The sequence below is a fragment of the Scyliorhinus torazame genome, chromosome 2, assembly GCF_047496885.1.
Source record: "Scyliorhinus torazame isolate Kashiwa2021f chromosome 2, sScyTor2.1, whole genome shotgun sequence".
Classification (NCBI taxonomy): domain Eukaryota; kingdom Metazoa; phylum Chordata; class Chondrichthyes; order Carcharhiniformes; family Scyliorhinidae; genus Scyliorhinus; species Scyliorhinus torazame.
In genome coordinates, this window is record NC_092708.1 from 13,287,379 (window position 1) to 13,314,634 (window position 27,256).

At 50.1% G+C, this 27,256-nt stretch overlaps 1 protein-coding gene across 3 annotated transcripts in view; it reads left to right on the forward strand.

Moving 5' to 3' along the window:
* map3k2 (mitogen-activated protein kinase kinase kinase 2) overlaps positions 1-25,572 on the forward strand; it is a 267,110-nt gene extending 241,538 nt beyond the window's left edge. For 2 of the 3 annotated variants that reach the window (XM_072468672.1, XM_072468673.1), the window contains 4 exons: positions 7,469-7,600; positions 14,489-14,618; positions 22,863-23,040; positions 23,771-25,572. In XM_072468672.1, the coding sequence (XP_072324773.1) occupies positions 7,469-7,600; positions 14,489-14,618; positions 22,863-23,040; positions 23,771-23,996 (666 nt within the window). In that variant the 3' untranslated portion in view covers positions 23,997-25,572. The remainder of the gene's footprint in view (positions 1-7,468; positions 7,601-14,488; positions 14,619-22,862; positions 23,041-23,770) is intronic. The other variant, XM_072468674.1, reaches the window with a different exon arrangement.
* Positions 25,573-27,256: the final 1,684 nt, after the last annotated feature.

Genomic DNA, 27,256 nt, shown 5'->3' on the forward strand with positions numbered 1-27,256 from the left:
GAGAGACGGGGAGTTGTGTTGAGAGAGAGAGAGACGGGGAGCTGTGTTGATGGCGAGAGAGACGGGGAGCTGTGTTGATCGCGAGAGAGGGACGGGGAGCTGTGTTGATAGCGAGAGAGAGACGGGGTGCTGTGTTGATAGCGAGAGCGAGACGGGGAGCTGTGTTGATAGCGAGAGAGAGACGGGGAGCTGTGTTGATAGCGAGAGAGAGACGGGGAGCTGTGTTGATGGGGAGAGAGAGACGGAGAGCTGAGTTGATCGCGAGAGAGAGACTGGGGGAGCTGTGTTGATAGCGAGAGAGACACGGACTTGTGTTGATAGCGCGAGAGAGGCGGGGAGCTGTGTTGCGAGAGAGAGAGAGAGAGGCGGGGAGCTGTGTTGATGGCGAGAAAGATGGTGAGCTGTGTTAAGAACATAAGAACTAGGAACAGGAGTAGGCCACCTGGCCCCTCGAGCCTGCTCCGCCATTTAATGAGATCATGGCTGATCTTTGTGGACTCAGCTCCACTGTCCGGCATCTAACTTTTTCTTAAAAACGTTTAAAGAAGGAGCCTCAACTGCTTCACTGGGCAAGGAATTCCAGAGATTCACAACCCTTTGGGTGAAGACGTTCCTCCTACACTCCGTCCTAAATCTACCTCCCCTTATTTTGAGGCTATGCCCCCTAGTTCTACTTTCCCCGACCAGTGGAAACAACCTGCCCGCATCTATCCTATCTATTCCCTTCATAATTTTATATGTCTCAATAAGATGCCCCCGCATCCTTCTAAACTCCAATGAGTACAGTCCCAGTCTACTCAACCTCTCGTCATAATCTAATCCCCTCAACTCTGGGATCAACCTAGTGAATCTCCTCTGCACTCCCTCCAGTGCCAATATGTCCTTTCTCAGGTAAGGAGACCAAAACTGAACACTACTCCAGATGTGGCCTCACCAACACCTTATACAATTGCAGCATAACCTCACGAGTCTTGAACGCCATCCCTCTAGCAATGAAAGACAAAACTCGATTAGCCTTCTTAATCACCTGTTGCACCTGCACACCAACTTTTTGCGACTCGTGCACCAGCACACCCAGGTCCCTCTGCACAGCAGCATGTTTTAACATCTTATCGTTTAAATAATAATACATTCTGCTGTTATTCCTCCCAAAATGGTTAGCCTCACACTTGGCAACATTGAATTCCATCTGCCAGACCCAAGCCCATACACCTAACCTATCCAAATCCTTCTGCAGACTTCCGGTATCCTCTGCCCTTTTTGCTTTACCACTCATCTTAGTGTCATCTGCAAACCTTGCCACATTGCACTTGGTCCCCCAACTCCAAATCGTCTATGTAAATTGTGAACAACTGCGGGCCCAACACTGATCCCTGAGGGACACCACTAGTTACAGGTTGCCAACCAGAGAAACACCCATTTATCCCCACTCTCTGCTTTCTGTTAGTTAACCAATCCTCTACCCGTGCTACCACTTTCCCCTCAATGCCATGCATCTTTAGTTTATGCAGCAACCTTTTGTGTGGCACCTTGTCAAAAGCTTTCTGGAAATCCAGATATACCACATCCATTGGCTCCCCGTTATCTACTGCACTGGTAACGTCCTCAAAAAATTCGACCAAATTAGTCCGACACGACCTACCCTTTGTGAACCCATGCTGCGTTTGCCCAATGGGACAATTTCCCTCCAGGTGCCCCGCTATTTCCCCAATGATAGATTCCAGCATTTTCCCTACAACCGAAGTTAAGCTTACCGGCCTATAATTACCCGCTTTCTGCCGACCTCCTTTTTTAAACAGTGGTGTCACGTTTGCTACTTTCCAATCCTCTGGGGCCACCCCAGAGTCTCGTGAATTTTGATAAATTATCACTAGCGCATTTGCAATTTCCCTAGCCATCTCTTTTAGCACTCTGGGATGCATCCCATGAGGGCCAGGAGACTTGTCTACCTTTAGCCCCATTAGCTTGCCCAATACTGCCTCCTTCGTGATTACAATCATCACAAGGTCCTCACCTATCATATCCTTATTTCCATCAGTCACTGGCATGTTATTTGTGTCCTCCACTGTGAAGACTGACCCAAAAACCCTGTTCAGCTCCTCAGCCATTTCCCCGTCTCCTATTATTAAATCTCCCTTCTCATCTTCCAAAGGACCAATATTTACCTTAGCCACTCTTTTTTGTCTTATATATTTGTAGAAGCTTATACTATCTGCTTTCATGTTCTGAGCCAGTTTACTTTCATAGTCTACCTTACTCTTCTTTATGGCTTTTTTAGTAGCTTTCTGTTGTCCCCTAAAGACTTCCCAGTCCTCTAGTCTCCCACTAATTTTTGCCACTTTGTATGTTTTTTCCTTCAATTTGGCACTCTCCCTCACCTCCTTAGATATCCACGGTCGATTTTTCCCCTTTCTACCGTCTTTCTTTTTTGTCGGTATGAACCTTTTCTGAACACTGTGAAAGATCGCTCGGAAGGTTCTCCACTGTTCCTCAACTGCTTCACCATGAAGTCTTTGCTCCCAGTCTACCTTAGCTAGTTCTTCTCTCATCCCATTGTAATCGCCTTTGTTTAAGCACAAAACACTAGTGTTTGATTTTACCTTGTCCAACTGTATTTTAAATTCCACCATATTGTGGTCGCTCCTTCCAAGAGGATCCCGAACTATGAGATCATTAATCAATCCTGCCTCATTACACAGGACCAGATCTAGGACCGCTTGTTCCCTTGTAGGTTCCATTACATACTGTTCCAGGAAATTATCCCGGGCACATTCTATAAACTCCTCCTCAAGGCTGCCTTTACCAACCTGGTTAAACCAATCGATATGCAGATTAAAATCTCCCATGATAACCGCTGTACCATTTCTACATGCATCCGTTATTTCTTTGCTTATTGCCTGCCCTACCATCCTGTTACTATTTGGTGGCCTATAGACTACTCCTATCAGTGACCTTTTCGCCTTACTATTCCTGATTTCCACCCAAATTGATTCAACCTTGTCCTCCATAGCACCAATATCATCCCTTACTATTGCCCGGATGCCATCCTTAAACAACAAAGCTACACCACCGCCCTTACCGTCCATTCTATCCTTTCGTATAGTCTGATACCCTTGGATATTTAACTCCCAGTTGTGATCATCTTTTAACCATGTTTCAGTAATGGCCACTAAATCATAGCCATTCACGATGATTTGCGCCATCAACTCATTTACCTTATTTCGTATGCTACAAGCATTCAGGTAAAGTACACTTATGCTGTTTTTTATGTCTTTGTTATGAATCCTAACACCTTGATCAGTAACTTTTCGCAATTTATTTTTCCTCTTACCCTTTCTCCTAATTTTCCTTGTCTTTGAACCCATATCTCTACATAATAACCTGTCACGTAACCTGCTGCCTTGCTCTCCATTAACCATTATACTGTCCATAGCTTTACACTTCCCTTTCCCCCAACTTGCTCGTTCAAAGTCCTTGTGACCAACCTATTTATCCTATTCGCTAGAACACTGGTCCCAGAATGGTTCAGGTGAAGACCGTCCCAACGGTACAGGCCCCTCCTGCCCCAGTCCTGATGCCAATGCCCCATGAAATGGAATCCCTCTTTCCCGCACCACTCCTTTAGACACGTGTTGACTTCTCTAATTTTCTCAACCTTATGCCAATTGGCACGTGGCTCGGGTAGTAATCCAGAGATTATAACCCTGGAGGACCTGCTCTTTAATTTAGTCCCCAGTGTTTGATAATCCCCAAACAGGTCCTCTTTCCTAGTCTTAGCTATGTTGTTAGTCCCAACATGGACCACAACAACTGGATCATCCCCCTCCCTCTCCAAAATCCTTTCAAGCCGATCAGAGATGTCCCTCACCCTGGCACCGGGCAGGCAACATACCATGAGGGACTCTCGATCTGGCTTACAAAGGATGCCATCAATCCCCCTAATTATAGAATCCCCTACAACTACCACTTGTCTTTTTGCTCCCCTCTCTTGAATGGCTTCCTGTACCACGGTGCAGTGGCCAGTCAACGCATCCTCCCTACAGCCCTCTTCCTCATCCACACAGGGAGCAAGTACCTCATACCTGTTGGACAAGGTCAAGGGCTGAGGCTCCTCAACTCCTAAACTCAGGATCCCCCTACCTGCCTCCCTTGCAGTCACACCCCTCTGTCCCTGACCACTGTCCGAATTAACAGAACTTATTCTACCGGGTGTGACTGCCTCCTGAAACAAAGCGTCCAGGTAATTTTCCCCCTCCCTGATGTGCCGCAGTGTGTGCAGCTCGGTCTCCAGCTCATCAATTCTGAGCCGAAATTCCTCGAGCAGCCAACACTTGCTGCAGATGTGGTCACTGATGGTCTCAATGGGATCCACCAGTTCCATCATCATACAGCAACAGCACATCACCTGTCCAGCCATATTCAACTAGTTAATTAATTTAAATATATATTTTTAAAATTTTCTTTATAGAACCTCAAGGATAAACCCGAACACCAACAAAAACACAGCCCTCTCTCGCCACTCACCCGAACTCAGTCACTCACCTAAACTCAGATGCACTCTGTTCCAGTCAGCACTCAGTCACTCACCTAAACTCAGATGCACTCTGTTCCAATCAGCACTCAGTCACTCACCTAAACTCAGATGCACTCTGTTCCAATCAGCACTCCGTGTCTAAAGGCACTCCTGCCACACCTTTTGTGCACTCACCTCTCCTTGCACTGTCCCGGCTCTCTCCTCCCGCGTTTTTAAATCTCCCGGCTCTCTCCTCCGGCGCCATTTTCGCTGTCCCGACTCTCTCTGCTCCCGCGCTGTTTTCGCTGTCCCGGCTCTCTCCTCCCGCACTTTTTAAATCTGGAGAGAGACGGGGAGCTGTGTTGAGAGAGAGAGACGGGGAGCTGTGTTGATGGCGAGAGAGAGACGGGGAGCTGTGTTGATAGCGAGAGAGAGAGAGAGAGACGGGGAGCTGTGTTGAAAGCGACAGAGAGACGGGGAGCTGTGTTGACAGCGAGAGAGGGAGAGAGATTGGGGGAGCTGTGTTGATAGCGAGAGAGGGAGACGGTGAGCTGTGTTGACAGCGAGAGAAAGAGAAACGGGGAGCTGTGTTGATAGGGAGAGAGAGAGACGGGGAGCTGTGTTGATAGGGAGAGAGAGAGACGGGGCGAGCAGTGTTGATAGCGAGAGAGAGAGAGACGGGGCGAGCAGTGTTGATCGCGAGAGAGAGACGGGGAGCTGTGTTGATAGGGAGAGAGAGAGGCGGGGCGAGCAGTGTTCATAGCGAAAGAAAGAGAGACGGGGAGCTGTGTTGATAGCGAAAGAGAGACGACGGAGCTGTGTTGATAGCGAGAGAGAGAGAGAGACGGGAGAGCTGTTTTGATAGCGAGAGAGAGAGATGGGAGCTGTGTTGATAGCGAGAGAGAGAGACGAGGCACTGTGTTGATAGCGAGAGAGAGAGAGACGGGAGAGCTGTTTTGATAGCGAGAGAGACAGGGAGCCGTGTTGATAGCGAGAGAGAGATGAGGAGCTGTGTTGAAAGCAAGAGAGAAACAGGGAGCTGTGTTGATAGCGAGAGAGAGACCGGGAGCTGTGTTGATAGCGAGAGAGAGATGGGGGAGCTGTGTTGATAGCGAGTGAGAGAGATGGAGCTGTGTTGATAGCGAGAGAGAGAGACGGGGAGCTGTGTTAGCGAGAGAGAGACGGGGAGCTGTGTTGATAGCGAGAGAGAGACAGGGAGCTGTGTTGATAGTGAGAGAGAGAGAGAGACGGGGAGCTGTTTGATGGCGAGAGAGAGACGGGGAGCTGTGTTGATGGCGAGAGGGAGACGGGGAGCTTTGTTGATAGCGAGAGAGAGACGGGGAGCTGTGTTGATAGCGAGAGAGAGAGAGAAGGGGAGCTGTGTTGATGGCGAGAGAGAGACGGGGAGCTGTGTTGATAGCGAGAGAGAGACGGGGGTGCTGTGTTGATCACGAGAGAGAGACAGGGAGCTCTGTTGATAGCGAGAGAGAGACGGGGAGCTGTGTTGATAGCGAGGGAGAGACGGGAGCTGTGTTGATGGCGAGAAAGAGAGACGGGGAGCTGTGTTGATAGCTGGGGAGAGACGGGAGCTGTGTTGATGGCGAGAGAGAGAGTCGGGGAGCTGTGTTGATAGCGAGGGAGAGAGACAGGGGGCTGTGTTGATAGCGAGAGAGAGACAGGGGAGCTGTGTTGATAGCGAGGGAGAGACGGGAGCTGTGCTGATGGCGAGAAAGAGAGACGGAGAGCTGTGTTGATAGCGAGGGAGAGAGACGAGGGGCTGTGTTGATAGCGAGAGAGGGATGGGGAGCTGTGTTGATAGCTAGGGAGAGACGGGAGCTGTGTTGATGGCGAGAGAGAGACGGGGAGCTGTGTGGATAGCGAGGGAGAGACGGAGAACTGTGTTGATGGCGAAAGAGAGAGACGGGGAGCTGTGTTGATAGCGAGAGAGATGGGGAGAGCTGTATTGATAGCGAGAGAGAGACGGGGGCTGTGTTGATAGCCAGGGAGTGACGGGGAGCTGTGTTGATAGCGAGGGAGAGACGGGGAGCTGTGTTGATAGCGAGAGAGAGAGAGACGGGGAGCTGTGTTGATAGCGAGGGAGAGACGGGGAGCTGTGTTGATAGCGAGAGAGAGAGAGACGGGGAGCTGTGTTGATAGCGAGGGAGAGACTGGGAGCTGTGTTGATAGCGAGGGAGAGAGATGGAGAGCTGTGTTGATAGCGAGAGAGAGACGGGGAGCTGTGTTGATAGCGAGGGAGAGACGGGGAGCTGTGTTGATAGCGAGGGAGAGAGATGGGGAGCTGTGTTGATAGCGAGGGAAAGACAGGGAGCTGTGTTGATAGCGAGGGAGAGACGGGGAGCTGTGTTGATAGCGAGGGAGAGACGGGGAGCTGTGTTGATAGCGAGGGAGAGACGGGGAGCTGTGTTGATAGCGAGGGAGAGACGGGGAGCTGTGTTGATAGCGAAGGAGAGACGGGGAGCTGTATAGAAGGAGAGAGTGACGCCGGGGGCTGTCTGGACGGAGAAGGTGACGCCAAGCGCTGTCTGCACGGAGAGTGACGCCGGGAGCTGTCTCGATGGAGAGGGAGACACGGGGAGTTGTCTAGACAGAGACCCGGAGTGCTGTCTTTCAGAGACGCGGGGAGCTGTCTAGACGGAGAGAGATACGCGGAGACCTGTCGAGACAGAGAGAGATACGCGGAGAGCTGTTGAGACGGAGCGAGAGACGCGGGGTGCTGTCTGGACGGAGAGAGATACGCAGAGAGCTGTCGAGACGGAGACAGAGACGCGGGGTGCTGTCTGGGCGGAGAGAGAGATGCGTGGTGCTGGCTAGATGGAGAGTGTGGCGCGGGGAGCCGTGTCCAGTGATATAAAGAGAGACATGTTGCGCTGTCAGCAACATTATGATCTTGTGTACTGCACCCACTGGATTTTGACAGCACTGAATTATTTTCAGGAGGTGAATGCTCTTGAATGTGAGATCCAGTTATTGAAGAACCTGCACCATGAGAGGATTGTCCAGTATTATGGCTGTTTGAGGGACCCTCAAGAGCGGACCCTGTCTATCTTTATGGAGTATATGCCAGGGGTAAGCTTGAAAAAAAATCCTCTATTCATGGCGACACATTCTTTTCTTTTTTTTTATATAAATGTATTATTAATGCTTTTCCAACCAACATTTTTACATAACAAAGATAGTAGTACAAATAAAAATAAACCAGAATTATTAAACAGAACAAAGTGGGTGTTGTCATCATATAAAACTTACATTATATCAACAGTCCGTCCCCGTCCCCCCCCGGATGCTGCTGCTGCTGACAATTACTGCTCCCCTAGAAAGTCAAGGAAAGGTTGCCACCACCGGGAGAACCCCATCAAGGACCCTTTCAAGGCGAACTTTATTCGCTCCAGGCTGAGGAACCCCGCCATGTCGCTAACCCAGGTCTCCACGCTCAGGGGTTTCGAGTCCCTCCACATTAGCAAGATCCGTCTCCGGGCTACCAGGGAGGCAAAGACCAGTACCTCGGCCTCTTTCGCTTCCTGCACTCCCGGATCCTCCGACACCCCAAATATCGCTACTGTTGGACTCGCCTTCACACGTGTGTCCAAAATCCTAGACATCACCCTCGCAAACCCCTGCCAGAATTCTTTAAGCGCCGGGCATGCCCAAAACATATGGGCATGGTTCGCCGGACTCCCTGCACATCTCGGGCACCTGTCCTCCATCCCAAAAAACGTACTCATTCTTGCCGCCGTTAAATGCGCCTGATGCACCACCTTAAACTGAATTAAGCTGAGCCTGGCACATGATGAGGAGGAGTTCACCCTGCCCAGGGCGTCGGCCCACAGGCCCTCTTCCAGCTCCTCACCCAGCTCCTCCTCCCACTTGCCCCTCAACTCCTCCACTGAGGCTTCCTCCACCTCCTGCAGCTCCTGATATATGTCCGATACCTTCCCCTCCCCTACACAGATGCCAGACACCACCCTGTCCTGGATCCTACGCGGGGGCAGCAGCGGAAATGTCCCCACCTGTTTTCTAAGAAAGTTCCAAACCTGGAGCTACCTAAACGCATTCCCCGGGGGCAGGCCAAACTTCTCCTCCAGTGCCTGCATGCTAGGGAAACTCCCGTCCCAAGAATGCCCTTTTAACTCGCGGCGTTTTATTCGCCCACACAACTCCCGTAACAATCCTATTCACCCGCTTAAAAAAGGACTTGGGGATGAAAATGGGGAGACACTGAAAGACGAAGAGGAACGTGGGGAGAACCGTCATCTTCACAGTCTGCACCCGTCCCGACAAGGAAGCGGGAGCATATCCCACCTTTTAAACTCTCCCTCCATCTGCTCCACTAGCCGGGTTAAGTTGAGCCTGTGCAGGGTATCCCAGTTCCTGGCCACTTGTATTCCCAAGTACCGAAAGCTCCTCTCCACTATCTAGAGTGGGAGCTCCCTCAGTCTCTCCTCCTGGCTCCTAGCGTGGACCACGAACAGCTCACTATTCCCCACGTTCAATTTATACCCCGAGAAGCTCCCAAAGTCCCTCCGGATCCGCATGACCTCCCCCATCCCCTCTAGCGGGTCTGAAATGTACAACAACAGGTCATCCGCGTAGAGGGAGACCCGGTGTCGTGCCCCCCCCCCCCCCCCCCCACGCACCAGCCCCCTCCATACCCTTGAAGTCCTTAGCGCAATGGCCAACGGCTCAATTGCCAGGGCAAACGGGGACAGGGAACACCCCTGCCTCGTCCCCCGGTGCAGCCTGAAATACTCCGACCTTAGCCGGTTCGTGGACACATTCGCTGCAGGGGCCTGATACAGCAGCTCGACCCACCCTATAAATCCCTCCCCGAATCCAAACCTGCCTAGCGCCTCCCACAAATACTCCCACTCCACCCTGTCAAAGGCCTTCTCTGCGTCCATTGCAGCCACCACTTCCGCATCCCCCCCCCCCCCCCCCCCCCCCCCCCCCCCCCCGAGAGCATCATGATAATATTCAGGAGCCTCCTCACATTCGTGTTCAGCTGCCTGCCCTTAACGAAACCCGTCTGATCCTCCCCAATCACTCTCGGGACACAGTCCTCTATTCTGGTGGCCAGAAGTTTTGCCAACAATTTGGCGTCTACATTCAGGAGCGATAGCAGCCTGTAGGACCCACACTGAAGCGGATCCTTCTCCTTCTTCAAGATAAGCGAACTCAATGCCTGCGACATCGTCGGGGGGAGGATCCCTCTCTCCTTTGCCTCATTGAAGGTTCTTAGCAGGAGCGGGCTCAGTAGCTCCGAGAACTTCTTATAAAATTCTACAGGGAAGCCTTTCGGACCCGGGGCCTTGGCCGACTGCATGCATGCCAGCCCCCTCCAACTCAATTGGGACCCCCAATCCCTCCACCCGCTCTACTTCCACCCTCGGGAACCTCCACCAGTCCATAAACTGCCTCATCCCTTCCCCCTCCCCAGGGGGTTCCGACTCGTATAACTTCACGTAGAACTCCCTGAAGACTTCATTGACCCTCTCTGGGCTCAGCACCATGTTGCCCTCCTTATCCCGCACTCCCCCAATCTCTCTAGCCGCCTCCCTCTTGCACAGCTTGTGCGCCAGCATCCTACTCGCCTTCTCCCCATACTCGTAGACTGCCCCTTTCACTTTCCTTAACTGTGCCTCCGCCTTCCCCGTGGTCAGCAGGTCAAACTCCGCCTGAAGTTTCCGGCATTCATTCAGCAGCCCCCCCTCTGGGGCCTCTGCATATCTCCTGTCTACCCGGAGTATCTCTCCCACCAGCCTCTCCCTCTCCGCCCTCTCCTTCTTCTCTCTGTGGGACCTGATGGGGATTAACTCTCCCCTAACGACCGCCTTCAAAGCCTCCCACACCACTGCCACCATCACCTCTCCTGTGTCATTCGCTCCCACATAGTTCTCAATGCTCCTCCCTATCCACCCACACACCTCCTCATCCGCCAGCAGCCCCACATCCAGTCTCCAGAGAGGGCGCTGACCCCGCTCCGCCCCCAGCCGCAGGTCCACCCAGTGCGGGGCATGGTCCGAGACCGCGATGGCCGAGTATTCAACCCCCTCCACCCTCGGGATCAGCGCCCGACTCAACACAAAGAAGTCTATCCGCGAATAGACTTTATGGACGTGGGAGAAAAAGGAGAACTCCTCCGCCCTTGGCCGCGCAAACCTCCACGGGTCCACACCCTCCATCTGGCCCATGAATCCCACAGGGCCCTGGTCGCCGCCGGCCTCTTTCCCGACCTGGACTTGGAATGGTCCAAGACCGTATTAAAGTCCCCTCCCATAATCAGGTTACTTGACTCCAAATCCGGGATCCTACCCAACACGCGCCTCATGAAGTCTGCATCGTCCCAGTTTGGGGCATACACATTCACTAGCACCACCCGGACCCCTTGCAGCTTGCCACTCACCATTATGTACCTGCCCCCCTTGTCCGCCACGGTACACCCCGCCTCAAGTGCCACTCGTTTACTAACCAAAATTGCCACCCCTCTGGTCTTTGAGTCTAACCCCGAGTGAAACACCTGTCCCACCCATCCTTTCCTTAGCCTCATCTGGTCCGCGAGCTTTAAGTGCGTCTCTTGCAACATGGCAACGTCCGCCTTCAACCCCTTTAAATGCGAGAACACGCGGGACCTCTTGACCGGCCCATTCAGGCCCCTCACGTTCCACGTGATCAGCCTGGTCGGGGGATTGGCCACCCCCCCCCCCATCCTGCCGACTAACCATCTCCCTTTTTCGGCCATCTTTTCTAACTATTATTTGAAAACTAACTTGGAGACTGCAGGTTGGCCAGTTTCAAATCAATTGTAGACTTTTGGAGATTATTTGGAAACCAGAGTTTCTGAACGGGGGCATGGAAGGCAGGCAGTACCCTCATGCTGTTTAGAAAGTAGATGTTTAGTCGGATATCACATTGGGAATGATTCAGTAATTATTAAAGTTAATAATGATAAGCCTCAGAAAGTGGCCAGATTCCAGGGGCGATGGAGTTCTGGGGCGGGAGACAGTGGGATTCCGGGCCGATGGATAGGCTGGGTGGTTGTACTAGTGGGGTTTAAAATAGCACTTCAAGTGATGGTGAGGAGCAGTATTAATTAGAAAAATGCTAAGAAAATAATTAGCGAATTGGAAAGCAGCAGGAAGAAAGGGCGGGGCGCAGGAAGAAAGGGCGGGGCACAGGAAGTGCCCAGCGGGAGCAGTGCGCAGTTCAGATCGTTACATCAGGAATAAAAAGTGACACCCTCGCCAAGCTGTTCCAGTGCAGCTACAACACTGGGATCTACCCGACAATGTGGAAAATTACCCAAGTGTGTCCTATACACAAGATACAGGATAAATCCAACCCGGCCAATTACCACCCTATCAATCTACTCTCCATCATCAGTAAAGTGATGGAAGGAGTCATCAACAGTGCTATCAAACGGCACTTGCTCAGCAATAACCTGCTGACGGATGTTCAGTTTGGGTTCCGCAAGGGTTACTCATCTCCTGGCCTCATTACATCCTTGGTTCAAACATGGACAAAAGCGCTGAATGCCAGAGGTGAGGTGAGAGTGACTGCCCTCGACATCAAGGCAGCGTTTGACCGAGTGCGGCATCAAGGAGCCCGAGCTAAACTGGAGCCAATGGGAATCAGGGGGAAAACTCTCCGCTGGTTGGAGTCATACCTGGCACAAAGGAAGATGGTTGTGGTGGTTGGAGGTCAATCATCTCAGCTCCAGGACATCATGGAGGAAAATACAAAACATCTCCGAACAGCAAAGGGACTAGTCAGAATGAGGAACTGAAGGAAATTGGTATTATAAAAGTAATATTTTGGAGAAATGAATGGGCCTGATAGCTGATAACCCCTGGGACCTGACGATCTCTAGATCTGGAACTGATCCTGCAGATTGGAAGGTAGCAAATATTAACCCCACTATTTAAGAAAGGTGGGGAGAGGGAAAATGGGAAGTTACAGACTTCTTAACCTGACATCAGTAATGGGGAGATGCTCAACTCTATTGTAAAGGATATGACAACTCGACACTTGGAGAGTAATGATCTGATTGGGCAGAGTAACCATGGATTTGTGAAAGCGAAGCCATGTGTGACAAACCTGTCAGAGGTTTTTGAGGATGTTACTAACAAGATTATATAAGGGATCTGGTGTGTTGTGGAGAGCAGTCGCACACAGGCTGGCTCCCCAGAGTACCTTGATTTTGGCCCTTTCCGTCCGATTTTTGGGGGTGAGTTGGGGTGGTACTTTATTAGTTCGATGGGACAGAATTTCCACGTAAAAGGAATGTCCAAAAAGTACAAGACAAGGCAGCAGACAAGCGGAGAATCGGCGTCAGTCTCTGACGCCTCTCGAGTCTCGTCTGCTGAGAAAATGGCAGAATCTCCATCTGCGACTGTGGCCACTCCGCTGACGGCCGAGATGCTCACAGGCACCGTGGCAGATAGAACTTGGGAAGTTGCTGCAGGTTGTGGAAGGCCCGTGGCCCCCATTCGTGCGGCCTTGGCAAAAACAGATCAGGTGATAAAGGCGTTGGGGATACAGGGGGTGGAAGTGGCCCTCTCGAGGCAGAGTGGCCGGGGATAACGAGGCACTCGGGGCCAAATGGACGATCTGGAGAATCGCTCCAGAAGGCAGTACCTGAGAATCATGGGGTTGCCTGGAGGGCCCGATTCCCACAGAACACATTTTGCAGATGTTAGGGAAGATGGTGGGGGAGGGTGGAATGACATTCCGTCCCGAGTTAGACTGGGCCCGCCGCTCGGTCAGGCAAATGCCTCGTTCTGGTGAACCACCGTGGGCCATTATTGTGAAGTTTCACAGATACCAGGAGAAGGAACAAATCCTGTGGTCAGCGAAGGACCATCAAGACTATAAATATAAATGGGGGTGGGACAATGCCATTAGACTGTACCAGGATGTAGGAGCGGAACTGGTGAAAGAGGCCTGCGGCGTTCAATAAGGCCGCGTTGTACAGAAGCAGTTTTTAGTTTGGTGTGGTCTACCCTGCCACCTTCGAGTGACTTATGAATTGAGAGACTATTCTTTTGCAGTGCTGGAGGAGGCTGATGCATTTGTGAAGAAGCATGGACTGGGGACAAACTGATTGTTCATTGTTCTTTTTGTGAAACCTCTAGGGGGGGGGCGGCATGTGATTTTTGGGACTCACTGGGGTTTCTGGGCTGATTTGGGTTTTTTTTCTTGGTTTATGGGATGGCTATTGTTCTTTGACTATTGAAGTTGGACATGGGTGGGGGGTGGGGTGCTGGGTTACCTCACGTGGTGGAAATGGATGACTCTAGATCAGGGGTGGGGAGGGGGGCGGGAGGGTAGACAGCCTCCCGTGCCTGGCCGGCCGTTGTCAGAGGTTACAGTGTCATCATACCCAGCAATTGGTGAGGCTAGATAGAAAATTAACATAGAAACAGGACAGACGACATGGCATAAATGAGAAGTGTTGTTCAGAAAGACGTTATAACCATGGAGCCAGGGTCAGTCTCGGGACCCTCGCCAGTTTTACGAGGTAGGCATTGGCCATTTCGCTACTTTTTGAATCCTTGTAACAAGAAGGAACTAATAATTTCTGCTTCACAGAGATATTGAATGAGGTTTTGAGCAAGTGCTGGCTTGGAATATACAAAATGGAGACAGTGCGTTGTAAAATAAAATTGCACTATTCTGCAAAGGAATGTAAAAGATAGCACTCACTGTTCAAATAATAAAACTCAAATAGCAAGCAGAGAAATGTGTTCTGTTTGCCAACACTGTCAGCATATTACACAATTAGTTTGCTGCTAATTTTAACCTGTAAAGGGAAACCACAATTACAAGCATTATTTTTGAGCACAAGAATTTGGAGCCATATTCGGGTGATGGGATGACCTTAAAACTTGGAGTGGTTTTAACAGCGGGCGTTGCAAAATTAATGTATTCTGTTTTATAACGGGCAGTGTTTTTCTGTAGGGTTCAATAAAGGACCAACTCAAGGCCTATGGTGCACTGACGGAGAATGTGACCCGCAGATACACTCGGCAGATCCTGGAAGGTGTTTCCTACCTGCACAGTAATATGATTGTCCACAGAGATATAAAAGGTGAGCACGGGCAGCAGCTTCTGAAGCGGGGTGATGTGCAGGGTGACCTGAGGCTACATAATCCACAGAGGCACCATGTGTTCCAGGAAACCCTGGGCTGCTAACACTGTCAATGAACCAAACCCTAAACCTCACAGTAACAACCATACTCGTATGCCTGGAGGAATGTTATTCCTGTACTGTCCTACAAATAAAAGCAAAACATGGCAAATTCCAGAAATCTGAAATAAAAACAGGGAATTATTGGAAACATCACAGAAGGTCAGGAAACATCTGTGGAAACTGGGAGGTGGGGAGGCCTTCAAACTTAGGCCTAGACAGCGGAAAGCACAGCTGCCAATGATGGAGTGGGGTAATTGAGGGCAGAATTAGAGTGTTGAGACCTCAGAGGGGTGTAGGACTGGCAGAGGTCACAGACAGTGAGGGGTGAGGCCATGGGGGTATTTGAAAACAACAGTGAGAATTTTAAGGTTGAGCTTCGTAACCGGGAGATGATATAGGCCAGCGAGACAAGCACAGGAGTGATGGGTGAGCGGTGTGGTGATGTACATCACTGTAAGTACGCAAAGGGTTAATGTACACACACTACACCTAGCGAGACACCAGAGGGAGCACCAGAGACATGACACACAGACAGTCAACCAATAGGTCAGTAAGATAGGACACGACCAATGGGCATTCACGATACACACAGAGGTGACACTACCACAGGAGGGCATTACACCAACCCATATAAAAGGACACATCACACATGCTCAGTTTCTTTCCAGAGGAGACTCTCAGTGAGTACAGACACAGGTTTGATTGAACATCACACCCACCACATGGATTGTAGCAGATTGGTTCATCAGTCTGAGTAGCTATAGCAGGGTTAACTAGAGTCGAATCCAAGCAGGAGAATCATTAACAGTTTAATAAACGTGTTAAAGCTGTCTCCAAGTCCGTAACCGGGAGATGATATAGGCCAGCGAGACAAGCACAGGAGGGATGGGTGAGCAGGACTTGGATAGCGTCATAGATGTTTACAGCATGGAAACAGGCCCTTCGGCCCAGTTAGGATGTAAACAGAGTTTTGGATTAGCCCAAGATGGAGAGTTACAATACGTGTAATTGTGTCTCGATCCTAGTCATGTACCTTTAGTGTAGAACATGCATCTTCCCTGAAGGCCTGATGGCCAGTGATGCTGCCTGGTGCTGCGCTGACGATGTAGAGACTGGAAGAGCCAAGTTCAACCATTGCCTTTCTTAGCCTGTGACATAACTGCTAACCTCTTGAACAACTGTAGTGTTTTACAGCACAGAAGGAGGCCATTCAGCCCATTCTGTCTGTGCCAGCTCTTTGAAGGAGCAATCAATTGGGCCCACTCCTTTGCTCTTATCATCATAGAATTTACAGTGCAGAAGGAGGCCATTCGGCCCATCGAGTCTGCACCGGCTCTTGGAAAGAGCACCCTACCCAAGGTCAACACCTCCACCCTATCCCCATAACCCAGTAACCCCACCCAACACTAAGGGCAATTTTGGACACTAAGGGCAATTTATCATGGCCAATCCACCTAACCAGCACATCTTTGGACTGTGGGAGGAAACTGGAGCACCCGGAGGAAACCCACGCAGACATGGGGAGGATGTGCAGACTCCGCACAGACAGTGACCCAAGCCGGAATCGAACCTGGGACTCTGGAGCTGTGAAGCAATTGTGCTATCCACAATGCTACCGTGCTGCCCCTAAATCTTCTGAAAATGTTTCCTGTCTTGTATTTATCCAATTCCGGGATCACAACAACTTGCAGCACAGAATTCTAGGAACGGAAAGTCAGCCAAGATTCTTGTGTTGGGTAAGAAAGGAATTGGCCTTGGCTACAGGCATTCTGGAGTTAATAATCAAGGAGGTTCCCAGTCACAGACTTAGACATGAAGACTGGGGACGTTGGCATGGTTCCAGTAATCTGCTGGTGCTCACAGAACATCAGAATATAGGAGCAGGGGACAGTCATTCTGCCCTTGAGCCTGCCATCCAACTAGGCATGGCTGATCAACTAGAACATAGAACATACAGTGCAGAAGGAGGCCATTCGGCCCATCAAGTCTGCACCGACCCACCCAAGCCCTCACTTCCACCCTATCCCTGCAACCCAATAACCCCTCCTAACCTTTTTGGTCACAAAGGGCAATTTATCATGGCCAATCCACCTAACCTGCACGTCTTTGGACTGTGGAAGGAAACCGCAGCAAACCCACGCAGACACGGGGAGAACGTGCAGACTCCGCACAGACATTGCCCTAGCGGGGAATTGAACCTGGGACCCTGGCGCTCTGAAGCCACAGTGCTATCCACTTGTGCTACTGTGCTGCCACTACCTAATGCCTAATGCCCCTACCTAACTACCCTAATGCCATTTCCCCGCACTCCTATCCCCCTATCCTTTAATATCCAGAATCTATCAATCAGTCTTGAACATATTCAGTGACTAAGCCTCTGCAGACGTTTGGGGCAGAAAATTCCAAAGATTCACCAACATCTGACTGAAGAAATTCCTCCTCATCTCAGTCCTAAATGGCCTACTCCTTATTCTGAGTCTGTATCGTTCGGTTCTAGAACCCTTCTTGCCAGGGGAAACATCTTTCCTCCATCTATCCGGTCGGGCTCTGTAAGAATGTTAGACGCTTCCATGAGATCAACTCCCATTCCTCTAAACTCCAGAGATTATAGGAACGGCCTCCTCAAACTCTCCGCATAGGATAATCCTGGAGATCAGTCTGGTGAACGTTGGATGCACTGCCTCGATGGCAGAGAGACAACGACAGTACACTACTCCTCGTGCGGTCTCACCAAGGCTATATACAGTTACAGGAGGACCTGCATACCATTGGTGCAGTTTGGTTGCAGTTTACCATTTGACTTTCTAATTTCTTGCTGCAGCTGCATGTTCGCTTTCAGTGACTCATCGGGGCTGGGTTCTCCGCTTTCCCGGCACGTGTTTCTCGACGGTGCGTGCCGTTCCCTGGCTGTGGGATTCTTATCTTCCCGCTGCTTGTCAGTGGGATCTCCCATTGAAGTCACGCCACGGACAGGGGTGCGCTGCCAATGGGAAAAGTGAATCACTGCGGTCGGAGAATTCCAGCCAAGGACATCCAGGTCCTTTTGGACATCAACACTTCCCAATTTATCCCAATCTGCACCTCTGTTCCTCCTACCAGAGTGAGTCACTTCACATTTTTCCACATTGTGTTCCATCTGCCACACTCTTGCCCATTGGCTCAGCCTGTATAAACCCCCTTGCTGCCTCTTTGCAGACTCCTCGCAGCTTTCATTGCTGTCTGGCTTTGTTTCATCTGTAAACCTGGAAATAATTATTTTGGCCTCCAAGCCATTGATGTAGTTTGTGAATAATTGTGCCCCAAGGACTTATCCACTAGTCGCAGCCTTCCAACCTGAGAATGACCCAATTATTCTTAGGCAGCTTGAGGCAAGTGGCAACAGAAAATGTTTACAGTGGGTCTATTTGTCAGATATGGGCAACTTCCCCCTCCCTCTGTGTTGCTCCCCGAGTTCCCCCCTCTCTTCCTCCCCCCCCCCCCCCCCCCCCCCCCCCCCCCCCACTCCCCAGAGTTGTGTTCCTGTCTGCTCTCTCCCGTCTCTCACTCTTTCCCTCGTCGCTGTTGGCTTCAAACAGGTCTTGGAACAGGCCGCTGAATTGCCGCATGCGTTTAGGAAGCCTTCCTCCGACCGTCGGATGATGTACTTGAACTTCTCCAAGTGGAGAAATTCGGCCAGGTCTGCCAGCCAGTCTGCAGCTGTGGGTGGTGCTGCCATTCGCCAGCCGAGCAGGATTCTCTGGCATGCGATTCGTGAAGCGAAAGCAAAGGCGTCATCCCTTTTCCCCATGTGTAGTTCTGCTGTTCTGATACCCTGAAGATTGCCGCTCTCAGGCACTGCACCACCCTCACCCCCACAATCTTAAACATTGCCCCCCCACAATCTTAGACATTGCCTCGGCGAATGCTGTCCAGGACCCGACAAGTTTGGGACAAGTCCAGAACATGTGGGTATGGTTGGCCGGGCCCCTCCGACACCGTTCACATTTAGGGGCTGGTTTAGCACAGTGGGCTAAACAGCAGGCTTGCAATGCAGAACAATGCCAGCAGCGCGGGTTCAATTCCCGTACCAGCCTCCCCGAACAGGCGCCGGAATGTGGCGACTCGGGACATTTCACAGCAGCTTCATTGGAGCCTACTTGTGACAATAAGCGATTATTATTATCCTCCACCTCCGGGAAGAACCTGCTCATTGGGGTCCTAGAATCATAGAATCATAGAAGTTTACAGCATGGAAACAGGCCCTTCGGCCCAACCAGTCCATGCCGCCCAGTTTTTACCATTAAGCTAGTCCCAGTTGCCCGCACTTGGCCCATAACCCTCTATACCCATCTTACCCATGTAACTATCTAAATGCTTTTTAAAAGACACAATTGTACCCGCCTCTACTACTACCTCTGGCAGCCCATTCCAGACACTCACTACCCTCTGAGTGAAGAAATTGCCCCTCTGGGCCCTTCTGAATCTCTCCCCTCTCACCTTAAACCTATGCCCTCTAGTTTTAGACTCCCCTACCTTTGGGAAAAGATGTTGACTATCTACCTTATCTATGCCCCTCATTATTTTATAGACCTCTATAAGATCACCCCTAAGCCTCCTACGCTCCAGGGAAAAAAGTCCCAGTCTATCCAGCCTCTCCTTGTAACTCAAACCATCAAGTCCCGGTAACACCCTAGTAAATCTTTTCTGCACTCTTTCTAGTTTAATAATATCCTTTCTATAATAGGGTGACCAGAACTGCACACAGTATTCCAAGTGTGGCCGTACCAATGTCTTGTACAACTTCAACAAGACGTCCCAACTCCTGTATTCAATATTCTGACCAATGAAACCAAGCATGCCGAATGCCTTCTTCACCACCCTGTCCACCTGCGACTCCACCTTCAAGGAGCTATGAACCTGTACTCCTAGATCTCTTTGTTCTATAACTCTCCCCAATGCCCTACCATTAACTGAGTAGGTCCTGGCCTGATTCGATCTGCCAAAATGCATCACCTCACATTTATCTAAATTAAACTCCATCTGCCATTCGTCGGCCCACTGGCCTAATTGATCAAGATCCCGTTGCAATCCGAGATAACCTTCTTCACTATCCACTGTGCTCCAATCTTGGTGTCATCTGCAAACTTACTAACCATGTCTCCGAAATTCTCATCCAAATCATTAATATAAATCACAAATAACAGTGGACCCAGCACCGATCCCTGAGGCACACCACTGGTCACAGGCCTCCAGTTTGAAAAACAACCCTCTACAACCACCCTCTGTCTTCTGTCGTCCAGCCAATTTTGAATCCAATTGGCAACCTCACCCTGGATCCCGTGAGCTTTAACCTTCTGCAACAACCTACCATGCGGTACCTTGTCAAAGGCTTTGCTAAAGTCCATGTAGACAACGTCTACTGCACTGCCCTCATCTACCTTCTTGGTCACCCCCTCAAAAAACTCAATCAAATTTGTGAGACATGATTTTCCACGCACAAAGCCATGCTGACTGCCCCGAATCAGTCCTTGCCTCTCTAAATGCTTGTAGATCCTGTCTCTCAGAATACCTTCTAGCAACTTACCTACTACAGACGTTAGGCTCACCGGTCTGTAGTTCCCAGGCTTTTCCCTGCTGCCCTTCTTAAACAAGGGCACAACATTCGCCACTCTCCAATCTTCAGGCACCTCACCTGTGGCTGCCGATGATTCAAATATCTCTGTTAGGGGACCCGCAATTTCCTCCCTAGCCTCCCTCAACATCCTGGGATACATTTCATCAGGTCCCGGGGATTTATCCACCTTGATGCGCTTTAAGACTTCCAGCACCTCCTCCTCTGTAATATGCACACTTCTCAAGACATCACTATTTATTTCCCTTAGTTTCCTAACATCCATGCCTTTCTCCACCGTGAATACCGATGAGAAATATTCATTCAGGATCTCACCCAACTCTTGTGGCTCTGCACATAGATGTCCTTGTTGATCCTTAAGAGGCCCTACTCTGTCCCTAGTTACTCTTTTTCCCTTTATGTATCTGTAGAAGCTCTTTGGATTCTCCTTTGCATTATTTGCCAAAGCAATTTCATGTCCCCTTTTTGCCCTCCTGATTTCCCTCTTAACTCTATTTCGACAATCTCTATACTCTTCAAGGGATCCACTTGATCCCAGTTGTTTATGTACGTCATATGCCTCCTTTTTGGCCAGAGTCATCCAGGGTTCCCTACTTCTACCAGCCTTGCCCTTCACTCTAAAGGGAATGTGCTTACCCTGAACCCTGGTTAACACATTTTTAAAAGCCTCCCATCAAAATTGGCCTTGCCCCAATTTAGAATTTTAACTCTTAGGCCAGACCTATCATTCTCCATAGCTATCTTAAAACTAATGGAGTTATGGTCACTTGTCCCAAAGTGATCCCTCACTAACACTTCTGTCACTTGCCCTTCCTTATTTCCCAAGACGAGGTCAAGTTTTGCCCCCTCTCTAGTCGGTCCATCCACATACTGAATGAGAAATTCCTCCTGAATACACTCAACAAATTTCCCTCCATCCAAGCCCCTAATGCTATGGCTGTCCCAGTCAATGTTGGGAAAGTTAAAGTCCCCTACTATTACCACCCTATTATTCTTGCAGCTATCTGTAATCTCCTTACATATTTGCTCCTCAATTTCCCGCTGACTTATTTGGGGGCCTGTAGTACAGTCCTATCAAGGTGATCTCTCCCTTCTTATTTTTCAGTTCCACCCATATAGACTCAGTGGGCGAACCCTCGGATATATCCCCTCTAAGTACTGCCGTGATGTTCTCCCTAATCAAAAACGCCACTCCCCCTCCTCTCTTACCTCCTGTTCTATCCTTCCTATAGCATCTGTACCCCGGAACATTGAGCTGCCAGTCCTGCCCCTCCCTTGGCCATTTTTCAGTCATAGCTATAATATCCCAGTCCCATGTGCCCATCCATGTCCTGAGTTCATCCGCTTTGCCCGTCAGGCCCCTTGCATTGAAATAAATGCAGTTTAATGTAGACTTTCCTTGCTCTCTGCCCTGCTTTCTCTGGTCATGCTTTACACACTCTCCCTTCCTGCCTTTTGTTTCCGTCCCCACTGACTTCCTACATCGGTTCCCATCCCCCTGCCACATTAGTTTAAACCCTCCCCAACTGCACTAGCAAACACACCCCCGAGAACATTGGTTCCGGTCCCACCCAGATGCAGACCGTCCGATTTGTACAGGTCCCACCTCCCCCAGAACCAGTCCCAATGTCCCAGGAATTTGAAACCCTCCCTCTTGCACCATCTCTCAAGCCACGTATTCATCCTAGCTATCCTGTCATTCCTACTGGGGGTCCTGGTCAGGTGCGCTCTGTGCACCACTTTGAGCTACATGAGGCTGAGCCTTGGCCAGGAGGAGGTAGAGCTCACCCTGTTCAGTGTTTCGCTCCAGAGTTCCCACCCCACCTCTGCCACCAGTTCATCCTGCCATTTCCACCTGGCCTTGACCAATGGCATTCGAGCCTTGTCCGGTAGCTGTCTGTATATTTTCCCGCAGTTTCCCCCTTCCTTACTGTCCATGTTTATCAGATCCTCTAGTAGTGTGGTCTAGGGTCCCTGAGGTATCCTACAGTCTCCTTGCGGAGAAAGTGCTTTACCTGTAGGTGCCTAAGTTCCTGTCCTGTCGGTAATTCCAGTTCCTCCGTTAGTTCTTGCTCTGTCTCTAGTCTGTTTTCCATGTGAAAGTGTCCATTTTCTGAAGGTGACGTTGAGCATGGCTGGTGGGAATCTGGCTGCCGCAGATGGGGGCCATGGGGGACATCTCGGTCGAACCGAAATGTTGCCTCATTTGATTCCACATTCCTAGTGTGGCTGCCGCCACTGGGCAGGATGTGTGCTTCGTCGGGAGGGGGGGGGGGGGGGGGGGGAGTGTTGCCGTGACGAGGGCCCGCGGGGGGGGGGTCGTCTTCTTGCAGGAGGCCGCCTCCACCCACACCCATTCCGTGGTGGGTTCACGTACCCATCCCCTATACCCTGTCGAATCCTGTTAGAATTTTGTACGTTTCTATGAGACCCCCTCTCACTCTAAACTCCAACTCCGAACCAGCTTGCTGTGATTGGTGTCGACATTAAGTGTTGGAAACCAGATTAAAATGTTGTCTTTTGTTTTAAAGGAGCAAACATTTTACGGGATTCTGCCGGTAATGTTAAACTGGGAGATTTTGGCGCCAGTAGAAGGTTGCAGACAATCTGTCTCTCAGGGACGGGCATGAAGTCGGTCACTGGCACACCCTATTGGATGAGCCCAGAAGTGATCAGTGGTGAAGGTTATGGCAGAAAAGCAGATATCTGGTAAGTTGACAAGACATGAAAAGAGACGAGATACCTTTATGAATGAGACCAGTCATACCAAACCTTACATAGTATCATAGTATCCCTACAGTACAAAAGGAGGCCATTCGGCCCATCGAGTCTGCACTGACCCTCTGAAAGAGCACCCTACTCAGGTCCACTCTTCCGCAGCCATTCTGCCCTATCCCCGTAACCTAACCTGCACATCCCTGCGCACGAAGGGCAATTTACAGTGGCCAATCCACCTAACCTGCGCATCTTTGGACTGTGGGGGGAAACCGGAGCACCCGGAGGAATGGCACGGGAGAGTACCTGTTTGACAAGCTCACCCTGGACTGACTCGGATTGTAGAACCATTGCTTCTCTGTATAATGAAATGTAAATTTAAGTTTGCATTCTCTGTACAGAAATAAAAAAAACAATTACTTGATAGATCATTTTCTCTCTCGGGGAGAACGTGTAAACTCCGCACAGAGAGTGACCCAAGCCGTGAATCGAACCCGGGCCCCTGGCGCTGTGAGGCAGCAGTGCCAACTACTGTGCCACCTTGCCACCCAGTACCCAGGGATAAATGCCATCTATCCTGGGAACTTCTTTATTTTGAGTCTGAGTTTTTCGATCTGAGTCTTTGGACTAATTTCTGTCCGATTTATTCGGGAAGGATGTGATTTGTTCCCTGGGAACCACGGCTGTAGTTTTTGCATTGGTTTTGCCTCTTTGCCTTTTTCAGGAGTGTGGGTTGCACCGTTGTGGAGATGCTCACGGAGAAGCCCCCTTGGGCTGAGTTTGAAGCCATGGCCGCCATATTCAAGATCGCCACTCAGCCAACGAATCCTCAGCTGCCACCTCACGTGTCAGACCACAGTCGGGACTTTTTGAAAAAGATATTTGTGGAGGTGAAGCAGAGGCCATCAGCAGAGGAACTGTTGCGCCACACCTTTGTGCACTATCACTAGCAACTAACCTCAACATCTGATGCATTTATTTTCTATCTGATTGCACTTTTTCAATGTATAATTTTGGTGATTCTAGGTGTTTCCTAGGTTGTAATTTATACTTAAATTTGTATTTATAATGAGATTTTTTTGCATTCTCACAAAGGGAATGATTAGAAGGTTTTTTACAGTGTATTCACACAGTACTCTGATGTCCTTCAAGGTAAAGCACTTTATTACATAATTCATTCCTGATTATTCATCGTCCGATACAGCGTGGCAGACCCTAATCCCCCTTCGAAGTAAGAATTAATTTGTCAGTTAGCGGAGACTGAGCCTCCCTAGATGTGTAGAAGCTGCAGCAGGTTATACAAGAGACTGTTCTATAATTCATTTCTGCACAGCCACTGTTGCAGAATGTCTACCATTTGTTTTCCTGTAACCCAAAGTCAAGAAGATCTGTGGGTCTGCTGTTGGTGCACTGTCGCTCCATATAAACTCCAAATTATCAGGACAGAGGTACGGTCAGACTGTGTAGCCATCAATTCCTCCTCCTTCAACTTCCATATCGGGCATTGTCCAGGTGAGCAGTGGGGAGAGCCACTGTTTCGTTCAGAGTTTGCCATCAGCCAGGGGGTGTCACAGGATCTGGTGTTTGCGCTGGCATTTGCAGCATGTGAACTTGCCTTGGAAACATCTGTCAGTCTTTCTCCAGTTACAGGCAGTGTCTGCTGCCACCACCACACAAGACAATGTTATTGACCTTTACCCTGTGTGCTGTGTGTATCTATGCTGTTCAGTCCTACTGACTGGGCATCTGGACAAAGAGAGCTACTTGCTTCGGGCAGACACCAAATCCGGCTTGTCTGCTGACAAGGGATGTGTGTGGATTTCTGCAGCACTGCCTTAGGCCCAGTGCCATTGAGGATGCCTCCCTCGCCAAAATGGACGTCGTTATGTGAAATTACAACTTGCATTTTAAACTGATGCTGACTTCCTCAACTTGGGCCTGCAGTCCAGAAATGTTATTTCCAGCCATGGCTAGCAGCATGGCCCTGAGTCCCTGAAAGCTTCATGTTGAACATCGAGTTCCTACAGTGCAGAAGGAGACCATTCAGCCCATCGGATATGCACCGACTATATTTACGATGTTACCTGAGTTTAATTAGTCTCCAGAATTTGCAGTACGAAGGCAATAGCCAAACTATGCTTCCTCGTTTTCAGGCTAGATATTATTTGATTAATGTTTACAGATTCTTAATTTTTCTTTGTGGATGAAATTAAGACCATTTTCCGCAGAACCATAGGAAGGTCACAGCGCTGGAGGAATCCATTGTGTCTGCCGGCTGAAACTAGCTGCCTATTCTAATCCCACCTTCCAGCCCCTGGCCCATAGCCTCGTTGGTCACAGCATCTTGCAAACGGGTCGAGCGTTTCTCCAGGCAGCCACCGTCGAGCCAGAGGAAGTTAAGGTGCAGAAAGAGGGCCATTCAGCCAATCGTGTCTGCACCGATCATTAAAGAGAAAAAAAATAAACTAGCCGGGGGAGGTGGTGGAAGCAGGGACGTTAGTGACGTTTAAGGGGTGTCTTGAGAAATACATGAATAGGATGGGAATAGAGGGATACGGACCCAGGAGGGGTGGGGCGTTTTAGCTCAGGTGGGCAGCACGGTCGGTGCAGGTTTGGATGACCTTGTGCTGTGATGTTCTTTGTTCTTTAGCCGCTGATTTTAATCCCGTTTTCCGGTACCTGGACCGTGGCCTCGCAGGTTTCAGCGATCCAGATCCAGGAAACCTTTTAAATGAGTCGAGCGTTTCAGCCTCAACCACCAACTTCGGCCGTGAATTCCAGACGCCCGCCACCCTCTGGGTGAAAAGCCCTTTCCTCGTGTCTCCGCTAATCCTGGCAATTGACCTCTCCACTAGAGGAAACCGGCCTCGGCCTAGGTGTTTGTTTTTGTTTTGGAGTTCTGAGGTAGTCCGTCCCTTGGAAGCACTTTCTGCCATTAGCTGCTTGCAGACCCGTTTGGCCATCACACTCTGTCCTCTGAGGCTTCCACTGCTACCTGCCTATTAAAACAAAGAACAAAGTACAGCACAGGAACAGGTCCTTCGGCCCTCCAGGCCGGTGCCGACCATGCTGCCCGTCTAAACTAAAATCTTCCACACTTCCTGGGTCCGTATCCCTCTATTCCCATCCTATTCATGTATTTGTCAAGATGCCCCTTAAATGTCACTATCGTCCCTGCTTCCACCACCTCCTCCGGCAGCGAGTTCCAGGCACCCACTACCCTCTGCGTAAAAAACTTGCCTCGTACATCTCCTCTAAACCTTGCCCCTCTCACCTTAAACCTATGCCCCCTAGTAATATACCCCTCTACCCTGGGGAAAAGCCTCTGACTATCCACTCTGTCTATGCCCCTCATAATTTTGTAGACCTCTATCAGGTCGCCCATCAACCTCCGTCGTTCCAGTGAGAACAAACCGAGTTTATTCAACCGCTCCTTATAACTAATGCCCGTCATACCAGGCAACATCCTGGTAAATCTCTTCTGCACCCTCTAAAGCCTCCACATCCTTCTGGTAGTGTGGCGACCAGAATTGAACACGATACTCCAAGTGTGGCCTAACTAAGGTTCTATACAGCTGCAACATGACTTGCCAATTCTTATACTCAATGCCCCGGCCAATGAAGGCAAGCATGCCGTATGCCTTCTTGACTACCTTCTCTACCTGTGTTGCCCCTTTCAGTGACATGTGGACCTGTACACCTAGATCTCGCCGACTGTCAATACTCTTGAGGGTTCTACCATTCACTGTATATTCCCTACCTGCATTAGACCTTCCAAAATGCATTACCTCACATTTGTCCAGATTAAACTCCATCTGCCATCTCTCCGCCCAAGTCTCCAAACGATCTAAATCCTGCTGTATCCTCTGACAGTCCTCATCGCTATCCGCAATTCCACCAACCTTTGTGTCATCTGCAAACTTACTAATCAGACCAGTTACATTTTCCTCCAAATCATTTATATATACTATGAACAGCAAAGGTCCCAGCACTGATCCCTGCGGAACACCACTAGTCACAGCCCTCCAATCAGAAAAGCACCCTTCCATTGCTACTTCTTCACCGTGGGCAGCACGGTAGCATTGTGGATAGCACAATTGCTTCACAGCTCCAGGGTCCCAGGTTCGATTCCGGCTTGGGTCACTGTCTGTGCGGAGTCTGCACATACTCCCGTGTGTGCGTGGGTTTCCTCCGGGTGCTCCGGTTTCCT